Source organism: Daldinia childiae (assembly GCF_008694065.1).
Source record: "Daldinia childiae strain JS-1345 chromosome Unknown Scaffold16, whole genome shotgun sequence".
NCBI classification, from domain to species: domain Eukaryota; kingdom Fungi; phylum Ascomycota; class Sordariomycetes; order Xylariales; family Hypoxylaceae; genus Daldinia; species Daldinia childiae.
The window spans coordinates 286,009-297,865 of record NW_022984657.1 but is presented as its reverse complement, the minus strand read 5'-3'; the positions used below and the strand labels follow the sequence as shown (position 1 = coordinate 297,865).

General features: G+C 47.1%; 4 protein-coding genes across 4 annotated transcripts; 1 reads left to right on the top strand and 3 right to left on the bottom strand.

Annotated features, from left to right (window-relative positions):
- Window positions 1–454: 454 nt before the first annotated feature.
- GL218_09177 (Cell cycle serine/threonine-protein kinase hsk1) lies at window positions 455–1,960 on the bottom strand (the record flags this gene model as incomplete). The annotated part of the gene is made up of 1 exon (XM_033586003.1): window positions 455–1,960. The coding sequence occupies one exon, from the start codon at window positions 1,958–1,960 to the stop codon at window positions 455–457; it is 1,506 nt and encodes a 501-aa protein (XP_033439937.1).
- A 792-nt stretch (window positions 1,961–2,752) lies between these two features.
- On the top strand, window positions 2,753–6,666 carry GL218_09176 (Condensin complex subunit 1; the record flags this gene model as incomplete). Its single annotated transcript, XM_033586002.1, has 4 exons — window positions 2,753–3,608; window positions 3,664–3,929; window positions 3,977–6,445; window positions 6,496–6,666. 4 exons carry the CDS (start codon window positions 2,753–2,755, stop codon window positions 6,664–6,666), a joined length of 3,762 nt encoding a protein of 1,253 aa, XP_033439938.1.
- Window positions 6,667–7,453: 787 nt separating this feature from the next.
- GL218_09175 (NADH dehydrogenase [ubiquinone] 1 alpha subcomplex subunit 13) lies at window positions 7,454–8,149 on the bottom strand (the record flags this gene model as incomplete). The annotated part of the gene is made up of 4 exons (XM_033586001.1): window positions 7,454–7,502; window positions 7,619–7,771; window positions 7,860–7,966; window positions 8,099–8,149. 4 exons carry the CDS (start codon window positions 8,147–8,149, stop codon window positions 7,454–7,456), a joined length of 360 nt encoding a protein of 119 aa, XP_033439901.1.
- A 762-nt stretch (window positions 8,150–8,911) lies between these two features.
- Window positions 8,912–11,431, bottom strand: GL218_09174 (RNA polymerase II subunit A C-terminal domain phosphatase; the record flags this gene model as incomplete). Its single annotated transcript, XM_033586000.1, has 1 exon — window positions 8,912–11,431. One exon carries the CDS (start codon window positions 11,429–11,431, stop codon window positions 8,912–8,914), a length of 2,520 nt encoding a protein of 839 aa, XP_033439902.1.
- Between the last annotated feature and the right edge of the window lie 426 nt (window positions 11,432–11,857).

Sequence of the window (11,857 nt, the reverse complement as noted above, 5' to 3'; positions counted from 1 at the left end):
GGAGTTGATCAGGCATTTAGATATGGCCATCCGACCACGCATCTACCTCTACTAGCTATCCAATATAGTACCTCTTATCTCGTCAAGATATTTCCAGACAAAAGTAAATCTAAAGTTATTCACATTTGTATTATATTATAGTATAAGGTATTTAGTATAAACTCTGAATGGTGGCATACCGACCAGGCTTATTACCATTATATTCCATCCGATGAGAACTTGGCAACCAACTCCCTTAGCACACTCCCGTGTCCTTTTTATCCCCATAGCCGAGTAAGCATCTGATATCACCCCCACACACTATGTTGTACGTATAGGGTTCACCATGCTCATGATCCTAAAACTCATAAGAGTACGATTATGAAGCGGGTTGGCTTCTGCTCGTCCCGGATTCGAAGTGATATTACATCCCTTATAGCGCTCTAGATAAATTCTAGGATCCTATTTAGAGCTATCATAACAACATCACATCATCTTCTAGTTCCGGCTCCGGCTCCGTATCCGCATCAATCTGTAAAAATTCGTGCACCAGCGCCTGCTTAGCGCTGATCCTCTTCGTCGGGTCTAATTCCATACACCTTGTCAAAAACTCGATGGCGCCCTTCTCCTCTTCGGTCAATGTGCTAGGTCTGCCGTCCTTGCTCACATCGCTCCTACACGTGCTCCATAGCATGATCTTTTCGAAAGTAAAGCCCCTCTCACCGATAGTGGGTATATTGGTGTCAAAGACGCAACCGTGCAGTTGTCCTGCCATCTTCATCTTTTTTGCGCCGAATATAGTAGCGATCTCAATTAGTGCCTCGACGTCATCTGCGCTATTGAAAAAAGGGAACCGTTTGCAGAGAATAGTTAATAAGATGACACCAGCAGACCAGATATCTATCTTGGTCGTTTGTTCCGTACATTTGAATAAAACCTCGGGTGCCCGGAAACCACGGGTGCCCGCTCTGTTGGCGCGACGAGAAGGACGGGTATCATTTACTGGGTAGCCTGGTTGCGGACCAGCTTGGACCGAGCTGAACGCGACAGACTGTTGCAGCTTCTGCTTCCTCACTTGCCGATCATCATGGCAAATACATGGTTTGGTTTCTAAACCCTCCCGCTCGGCCAATCCAAAGTCTACTAGAACTCCGCGCTTCTTATCCGGATCGTAGAGAAAGTTGGTGGGCTTAATATCGCGGTGTATAATGCCTTTTTCGTGTACGGCAGCGAGAGCTGTGAAGAGGGATCGAAAGTACACTCTCATATCGTAGACGCTCATGTGAGGGTAGTATTTTCTGAAATCTTGGTGGCGAAAGTAGGGAAGGATAGCGAGAACCTGGTCTGCTTCGCGGAAAGCCGTGATGAGGGGACAGACGGAGTGGGAATCTCGTAGATCGTGGAGGAGTTCGAGCTCGTTGAGGATGCGAGAGGGTGAAGAAGTTACGTAGATTTTCTTAATCGCCACAAACTTTGGCTTTTGGCGGGTGCGAGAAGAAACGGAGTTGGATCGAGAATTTCTGAGGGGTGGAGGTCTCCATTGGTTTTCTAACGCGTCTATATCCCAACGGTTCTCGTACCGATGATATTGTATATCTTCTGCTTTGTAGACGGTAGAGAAAGTTCCTTCGCCGATACGCTTTATTAGACGATAGTTATCTTTGAAGTTGGGAAAGGCAGTTTGTAATTTGTCCATGTCATGCTGAACGCTGAGGTCGATCTCGTCGCTATCATCAGAGGAGTCGGTTTCGCAGTCGTCTTCTTCGGCTGGATTTTCTTGTTCTTCATCTTCACCCTCTTCCCCTAATAAGTAGTCGTGGTCATCGTGGTCGTCATGGTCGTCATGGTCGTCATATTCCTCGTCAGCTCTTCGTGTATGGCTCTGTATAGACTCTTCGGTATCTGAAGTCTGGCCCTTGGGTTGGTCTTGATGAATTTGGAAGGGCGCCTTGGCCACTCGACGATGGGTGGCAGATGCCATATCCCAATGCTGTATATTTTCTTTTTTATTGGTCGTCCTCTACCTTCTCCCTTTGAACGTAACCCAATGCGATCCAGTAATATCGTATTCTAAATCGTGAAACTTCGAGAGAACGAAGGAAAGGCATATGATATGTAGACAACAATTGAACAGCAATTGGCAATTGAAAGGAGTAGGTATTATAAATTTAATTTCAAGTATGGTGGATAAGGTTACGGTGGTAATAGTTTCAAGGTTCTATGACTTGAAATTCTATTTCTATTATTCGAGGTTAAAGTTAAATGGAAATTCCACAGATACATAGTACAAAGTAATCCGTACCTGAATCTCCGATTTCTTATCAAACGCGTTTTTATTTAGCGGGTTGATAGGGATTAGGCGCGGGGTTCTGCTACAGAAGAGATTGATTGGCGGTCGCGCCTTATCAGAAACTAAACAATAACAAAACGGTTGCTAAAGCAGCTTAAAACTTTATTGTAGGTACTATACAGCTTATGCAGCCTATGGCATTAAATTATTTACATACACCCAACGTCTCCACACAATCTCCAAAACATCTTCATCCATGTCGTTATAATCTTCTAAAAAAGAATAACAACCTTTTAAAGATACCCGGGATATTCACCCCTCTCTTCTTCCCCCCCTATTGATTTTATTGAATGTCCCTGGAGACCAACTTTTGTTTTTTCCTACAAAGTAATTCTCTCCTCTGGTTAATATAATCCATCTACTTCGACCTCTACTTCGACCTTTTTCTATCAGCGCTCGTCAGCGCAAATACTCCCGGCCACGATGGATCCGGTCAACTTCGATATAAATGAGGCGCTCATGCACTACATGAGTGACCCGGCAAGTATCGCTACTCCCGAAGCCGACGGCGCCTTAGTCGATTGCGAGTCCGATCCCGAATCGCTATCCAACATCTCGCTTCTTAACTCGGTCTTGAACCCTATCGTCGATGCTGTCGCCGGAAATCCCGACGCTATCATGCGCAGCGCTTATTTTGACTCGCTGCAATTCCTTCTCAAGTGTGCACCCACTTCCATTGCTCCCCCTGATAATCTCCAGTCTTCACAGTCTTCCGTCTCGAGATCGCGAGAACCTATTTCTAAGCTTTTCCTGCAATCCAGATATACGCAATTCCTGCCCACTCACGCCCTAAGCAAGATATTCGACCTTATTATGAGCGGCCTAGCAGCCGAAGCTGATACTATCAACCACGACCTCGAAAATCCCGACGAGCAGGAGATAATCGCCCATCACAAATCTCTACTCGAAATATACGGCTTCCTATTACAATGGACGATCGCCTGCGTCGAGACGAAAGCCGCCGAAAAGTCTTCTACAGCCCCCGTATCGCGCGCCAGAGGTAAAGGCGCCAAGTCCAAGACTACGAACAAAGATAAGGACGGCACTTGGGATAGCGTAGCCCAGCTTCAGTCGGCATTGGATGTTATGTCCAAAGTTCTTAAGTTGAAACTGGGCAAGATATTCCTAACGACTAGCGAGCGCGATAACTTCATAGGCCTTCTCACTAGGCCCGTCTATCTGGTCTTAGAGAGCGAGCAGAGAGTCAAGAATACAGCCATAAAAATGCATGCCTTCAAGGTTCTTTGCATTGCCGTAAAACATCACGGCCACGGCTACGGTGAGCGGACTGAACAGTCAAATTAACTTGGAAGGAATGCTGACATAGTCATTAGCGGCGCAAATATCCATCGTCCAGAATCTAACGTACTTCGAACATCTATCCGAGCCGATGGCCGAGTTTCTACATATATTAGCTGAACAATACGACTACCCGCAGTTGGCTGATGAGATCCTAAGAGAAATCAGCAATAAAGAATTTAATACCAATGATACAAAGGGTCCGAAGTCGGTTTCCTCGTTCATTGTCAAGCTCTCCGAGCTTATTCCCCGCCTAGTGATCAAACAGATGACGATGCTAGCTAAACAATTAGACAGCGAGGTATGTATGACCTATGAATTATAGTCAGTCAGCCTAATGTGTAATAGTCGTATACCCTGCGATGCTCGCTGATCGAGGTTTGCGGTAACATGATCGCACATCTAACTACGCAGGAAGAGCGTAGCGAGAATCACAAATCTCAGATCAATGCTTTCTTCGACGTGTTGGAGGAGCGTTTCCTAGATATCAATCCCTACTGCAGGTGCAGAGCTATGCAAGTCTATACGAGGCTCTGCGAACTTGAACAGAAGTTCCCTAAGCGTAGGCAAAAGGCCGCCGAACTTGCCTGCAGAAGTCTCGAGGACAAGAGCAGTCACGTCAGGAGAAATGCGATAAAACTTCTCGGGACTTTGATCAAAACCCACCCTTTTACTGTGCTACATGGAGCTCAGCTCTCTCGCAAGGATTGGCAGGAAAGGCTTGAGAAGGTCGATGCCCAGCTGGACGCTTTGAAGCCGCCAGCTGGTGAGCCTGGCTTAGGAGAAGACAAAGCTAACGCTACGGCGTTAGTAGATGAGCCGACTCAGATAGAATCACCTCAGAAACCCAGAGAGATGACCGATGAGGAAAAGGTGGCGGCAGTTCAGAAAGCTCAGGAAGACGCCGCCACGTCGGAGGCCATCGAGAAGCTGACTTTGACAAAGCGATATTACATCGATGCCCTTAAGTTTATCGAAGTTTTACACGAGGCTACCTCCACTGTTTGTCAGCTTCTCGGATCCAAGAATAAGTCCGAAGTTATCGAAGCAATGGACTATCTAGAAATCGGAAATGCGTACAACATTGAAGACAATATGGTTGGAATTCGACGGATGATGCGCCTTATCTGGACGAAGGGCAACAGTGACGAGGGTAAAGGTGTACAGTCTCATCTCATCGACTGCTACAGGCGACTATTTTTCGAAGCACCGGATAGCTTTAGTCCGAACGATGCTGCTATCTATATCGCGAGGAATATGATCAGTCTCACGTCAGGTACTACGCCGGCCGAATTGACTAGTCTAGAGCAACTCATCGCAACCATGATGAAGGGCGGTATGATCTCCGACCGAGTAGTAACGAAATTGTGGGAGGTATACGGCTTTCACAAGAGAGAAATATCTCGATCTCAGCGAAGAGGTGCTATCATCGTATTAGGCATGCTTGCTACTGCGTCGCCGGAGATTGTCGTCGGCGAAATGGAAACGATGCTACGAACTGGGCTTGGGTCGCACGGTCGAGCCGACCTCCAATTAGCCAAGTATACGTGCATTGCTCTGCAAAGACTTAACCCTACAGGCCGACAAGCCAAGGATTCGACAGTCAAGTTCAGTCGCCTTCCAAACGAGCATGCCGTACTAGCAAGACTAGCAGCAATTACCGAGGTGCCAAGCGATAGCAAGGAGTGGTTTGGAGTTGCTGAACAGGCCATCAACGCAATCTACACTCTCGCTAAACACCCCGATACGCTATGTTCCGAGATAATTAGACGCAGGACTAAGGTCGTGTTTTCTGCACAACAGAAATCGCCTTCTACATCTCGTCCGGGGTCGAGAGATCAAGATTTCACTGTCACTGCTACTGTTGACCAAGGCATCACCATGGGCCTCGACGCTCCAACTCAGACCGTCAACCGGCTAACTTCAGAGCCACCGGCCGAACCCAAACAGAAGGCGGCGATTGCGCTATCTCAACTTCTTTTCATAGTTGGCCACGTAGCCATCAAACAGATCGTCCATCTTGAACTCTGCGAGCTCGATTTCAAGCGACGGAAGCAAGAGAAGGAGAAGGATTCCGCTGCTAAACCCGCCGCCCCACGGCCATCCGTAGGCCGAAAGGGCAAGACGCCTGCCCCTGCTGTGGAGGAGGAAGGCGACGAGCTAGACCTGATCGGTGGCACGACAGAAGATGATTTCACGGAGGCTATGGCGCATATACGTGAGCAGGAGCTTTTGTTCGGACCGCAGTCTTTGCTATCCAGCTTCGGCCCATTGGTAGCCGAGATCTGTTCACGCAGCGACATATATAGAGATAAAGGTTTACAAGCTGCTGCAACGCTCTGTCTGGCGAAGCTTATGTGCGTCAGTAGCGAGTACTGTGAAGCTCACCTTCCGCTACTCATCACCATCATGGAGCGGTCGCCGGATGCGACAGTGCGGTCGAACGTAGTCATCGCGCTCGGCGACATGGCCGTCTGTTTTAATCACCTCATTGATGAAAACACAGACTTCTTATACCGACGGCTGGCTGACCGAGACCTATCTGTCAAGCGCACATGCTTGATGACGCTGACATTCTTAATTCTTGCGGGACAGGTCAAGGTGAAGGGACAGCTGGGCGAGATGGCTAAATGCTTAGAAGACGAAGATAAGCGAATCGCCGATTTGGCTCGTATGTTCTTCACAGAGTTAAGCACTAAGGATAACGCGGTGTATAATCACTTCGTAGATATGTTCAGTCTGTTGTCTGCGGATCGCCGGATGGAACCAGAACCATTCCGACGGATTGTTAAGTTCTTGTTAGGATTTGTCGAGAAGGTGAGTTTCATGTGCACTATATCCAATATCTTATGCTGACGATATAACAGGACAAACACGCAAAACAGCTTGCAGAGAAACTGGCTGCTCGTCTTCCGCGCTGCGAAACGGAACGACAGTGGAGCGATGTTGCGTTCGCACTGGGATTGCTCCAACATAAAAATGAGGATATCACGAAGGTGGTTAGCGAAGGTTTCAAGGTGGTACATGCTTCTGCTTAAACTAACGACAATGTCCGTGATGGCGCATAGGCTAGGGTAACGAATAACTAGCCGTATTTAAGACACGTATGAATGGATTTATGACTATGGAAGGAGTCTGGCGTTTGGCTGTCTAGAGGTGGTAATCCTCGTGATAGGGAAAATGCAGTTACTAGAATGAAATTCATGATAGAATTACAGTGATGCTCTGGATAGTCCTATTCCCGTACGGGGCTATGTATAAAACCGACAGCCTAGATATCTTCACAGTTGTCTTACGTATTGATATATATAGAGGGTATATCATATAGCTAACTCGCCTCTTACTAATGAGACGTGAGCTAATATACATGTATATGTTTTAATAAACGTAAGCTTCGGGTAACTATTCCTATAACGTACCCCTAATTTTGATAGCTTGATAATGAAACTATTGGTTCGTTGTAGATGTCCTGGATATGACATTCCAAAGTCTTATACCCGTGAGTTGCTCTGATGCTAGTTCTACCATTGATCTTATTCATTTCTAGATAGACACTCAGCGTAGAAATCCAAGCTTGGATTCCCTGGTATATCGCTTTCATGGCATTGTCAGTAGCACTTCAAACTACCCAAGGTAATAATAGCATGAGCTATAGACTCAACCGAACGACTTTGCTAGCTTATTTCTTTCTTTATATACACGCTTCGCACCGTTGCTAACTTCGGGGAGCTCTTCCGCTCGTAGCTAGCTGCGTATTGTATTGCGTCTTAATCTGTGTAGAGTTGCATGTGCCACTGCCACTGCCACTACCACTACCACTATTCTTTATTTCGTCACGCTAGACGGCGTAACGGCAAACGTCGGCCTCACGTATCTACAAGCGTACATATATCAATCAGCATTAATCAATTCTTTCCCCCGACCCTTCTAAACAATCCGCTCGGGGTAGGAGAGTAAAAATGTAAAAATAAATAAAGAGGATAAACATACTTTCCAGAGTTATAAACTTGCATGTTCTCGCCCAGCAGCTCCTTCTCGCGTGCCTGATCAGCCAGATGTCTGCGGACGAGATCGCGGTCTTCCTCGGCTTGTAGGAGAGGGATCAGATGGATACGCGACCACATCTTTTCTCGGGCAAGCTCACTACGAGCAAAAGAACAGACGGTTAGCCACATCGAATCCTATCTTATATATATGTCCCATCCCGTCCATCCATTCGGGAAATACGCACTTCTGCTCTCGGATACCCTGTCCCAACTTGTAGAAACCGAAAGTCATGACGGCGCCCATGGCGAGGAGTAGCGTCGTCGGGCGGAAGCCTGGAGCGGGGAGGTTACGCTGTGGTTAAGAGAGAAGAGAAGTCATATGTTAGCCTTGAATTTACTTCTCGTCCTATTTATAACCCTCAAGCACAAATAACCAAGATACCTAAGATAAAGTAACGAGTTAAAAAAAAAAAAAAAAACTAACCTTGTACTGTACAGGGCCATAGCCCCCGATGGGGGGAAGATCCTGAGGCATTATGGAAAATGGGTATTTCTTGATTGATATTTTGTTGTCGTCGTCGGGAAATCTAATGGACCAATTGATCAAAGCTCCCGATTGATGATTTGATGATTGATGATTGATGACGGCTGATAGGTTCGAATCATGAGACTTTTTATTGGACCGGAGCTTTGAGAAGAATGGAGATACTATTTAACTATCTTATATAAGGATATCACGTGTACAAAGTATATATGCATATATCTTAGATTAGGTACCTAGGTACTCTAACGTTGTAAGTGGATAAGATTATGAATCGCCTCAACTGTGTTCTATCAACAAATACTCAACTAATATAATTCGTAATAGATCCACATAGATAAACTTCCTTTACTAAATTACCCTTCAGCAGCTCAACTAAATAAATCGCTATGCAAAACCTTCCAAACAAAGCCAACCCCCCTTTAATTCCGGTAGGTATCACACCTAATGCCCGCCTTCACTCCCAGACTCCTATGTGTCTGCCGCCTACGACAAATAACTCCTCTTAGAATAAATATAAACACCCATCAAAATTGAGCCAAGTATATCATGTCCGAGCGATTATAAAAACAACCCTTACAACATGATGATGATGATGAAAATGATTATGATGATGATATGCCTATTTTTTTATGCGCCGCCAGAGTCATGCATTCGTCCACTCGTGATACAGACGGACAATCCTATCAAAACAAACGCTTCCTCTTGCCTCTACTAGCCCCAGTTCGCATTGGGGATATAGGTATGGTCAATAAGTCAACCACCTTCGCCTGCTGCTTGTAATTCAGCTTCTAGTTCGGCTTCCAGGTCGGCAAAGTCGTCGTCGTCATCGCCGCTAGCTTCTCCATTACCCTTAACATTTGCTTCGCGAGCCGCATCTTCTTCGTCGCCCGTACCCATCGGCGTAGGCAACCCACTATCCTCTTCGTCCTCCTCGTCTGTAGCGTTTCTAACATTCCGAAGACCCGTAGTTCTCGCTTTCGCGATGCGCTGTTTCTTGGCTAACACACTTCCTCCAGCTTCCTCGCTACCATCATCTTCATCATCCTCATCGCCTAGCTTACGCTTTTTACTCTTAGGCTCCTCCGACTCCGTATCCGTACCGTGGTCCGTCCCCTGCGTGCTTTCGAAATCCGAGTCATCCATATCCGATCCCATGAACTCCTCGAGCTCCTTATCGACATCTCCCCACTCCATTCCATCGAGATCGTCTATAGGACTGTGCTGACCGTCTCCGATATCCGGCGGCATTACATTGTATCTGTCGTGGAACTCTTCGTCGTCGTTTTCGTCATCGTCTTCTTCCTCATCGTCTTCATCCTCCTCTTCGTCGTCATCCCCTGAACCATCCGCGTCGCCATCATCGGCAGCGTCGTTCATTTGCTCTTCGAATAGTTGGCGACCTGAGGTGACGATGGTGATTTTCGGTCGGGGAGGCGAAGCTGAGCCTTCTTCTAACGGTGTTTCGGCATTTCGATCGGCAGGGTGTATTTGTATGAGATACGGCGTCTCATCAAGCCTCGCCCACTGTGCGATGGACTCTGCAAGCCAGTTTTGGTTGACTATTTTGATCGTAGGGATGCGTGCCGCCTGGCGGACCTTTTGAGTCCGCGGGCGTGTGATGTTAATGATCAGATGGGTAACTTCATCGCTCACGCGTGTCCGGATCTCGGCGCCAAAACTTTCGGCTTGCATTCCAATCTCGCTTCTACGAACGTCGACGTCTAACGGGACTAGTCCAGAAAGCACAAGCTTCGTGCCTTTAAGAATTTGCGACTTGAGAAAGTTCAGGGTTGATCCTACATCTGGAATCACATCCGGTACGATGTCACCAGGCCGGCGATTCGCACATCGAGCGTCGTATTGTTCGTAAAACGAATGATGAAGCTTAGCTAGATGCCGTTCGAGAAATTTAAGTTCTCTATCGTCATCGCGTAAAAGTTTATGTCGTTGGTGTGATGGACTTTCCGACTCTCCATTTGTAGAGGGTTCTGGACTATCACCGTTCTCTACCGACTTCTCGGTCTCCTCATCCACTTTATCCAACTCTTCTTGCAGATGAAGTAAGGGACGATCCTTGAGCTGTTTCTCAAGGGTGCGTTCTTGCTCTTCTGCTCGTAATTGTAGAATCGCATTTTCGTCGTTGCCATTAGCTAATGCTTTTTCGTGATCTGGTACGGGATTTGTTGCTGTATCGCTTCCGTTCACATTTGGTCGCGCGGTGTTGCCATTGACCGGCTTCGTCTCGGGGGGTGGTGGTGCGGCTATTATATCTTCACGTTTAGGTAGGAAGCTGGAGTTGATATCTCCAATGCCCGTGAAGAAATCATATGGAGTGACTTTGATTAAGTTCGACCTATTCCGTGGCCAGACGTCGGCTCGATCGTCGATAACCACGACCATGTTGGTACTGACGGGAAACAATCGTTGTAGACTCTTGGCTGTTATGCTGTCGTTCTCGTCTCGGCTAATGATCCGGTTACCGAAGAGTTTTTGTGTCGGATCAACAATCTTGGCGATGTTGAGAGCGTATGCGCGCGTGCCCATTGTATAAACATGTAGCTCGAATAGCTGGGATATCCTTTCGAGAAATTCGGCTAAGCCTGGACGCATCTTAATGTAATACCAACAGCCACTGGCCACACCACGGGGGCCGTCGTCGAGCTGAAAGCTGCGCACATCTTTAACAGCTTCGTAGTTGGGATTGGATGGATCGCGTTGCCATTCACCTACGGTAGGGTCGATGCAAGCGTGGATAATCGTCTGGTCCAGGTCGACAACAAGACTGAGTTTGCGGTCTTGGAGCAATCGACGTTGCAATTGCATTTCGGCGCGTGCGGCTTGGTCCGCGCTGACTGTAAGGGCGATATTATCATGTACCATGGCCACTGTAGCGCGTTCGGTATCGAGAGATTCGCTAGCGTAGGTAGCCTCCTTCATATCTTTACCGCATATGGCGCAGAGGCCAGCGTATTGTACTTCGTGGCCGCAGGACTCCTCGATGGTGACGAGATCCTGATCTTTATTAATCACATCTCCTATCTTAACCCGCCATTGTTTAACCTTGCCCTCGGCAGGGCTGTCCCAATCTGCGACACCTGTTTCTTCTATCTCGTGCTCTTCGTTTTTACTCGGGTCACCAACGCTGCGCGTATACTTGAAGGTATATCGAAGGATGGGCTCTTGCTTAGAGACATCGTCGCCGTGGTTTTTGAGAAATTTGGATATGGTAATGGGATAACGGAGCCGAGCTCCGAGTCGGAGCGTCTTTGCCATGACTAGCGGTGTTGGAGGGTCTAGAGACTTAAGGGACTAGGGTTCTAACAAAGGACACAATGTTAGCATTTGTTGGGTCGTAAGTTGTTGGAGCTGAAAGTTAATGAGTAAATCAGACTCCCTTGTTCAACTTGAGGTATTTGAGGCAAGTTGACAGGGAGAGCCGAGAAAAGAGCGAGACTTTGTAACCGAAGAAGTATGCAAACTGTAGACGGAACAAAGAAAGACTATTGTACTATTGTATGCGATAGGGACATAAAGGTTAGGTTGACGGTTAAAGAAGTTGGGAGACCGACCTCTGTGTGCCACTCTATCGATGGCGGAAGTTGTAAAAGTGGTCTAAGTTGAGCTGAAGAGCACCAGTTTTTCCCATTGCACTAGGGATTGGAACAAGTCTCTTGACAGACGACAGCACACCTTATATGC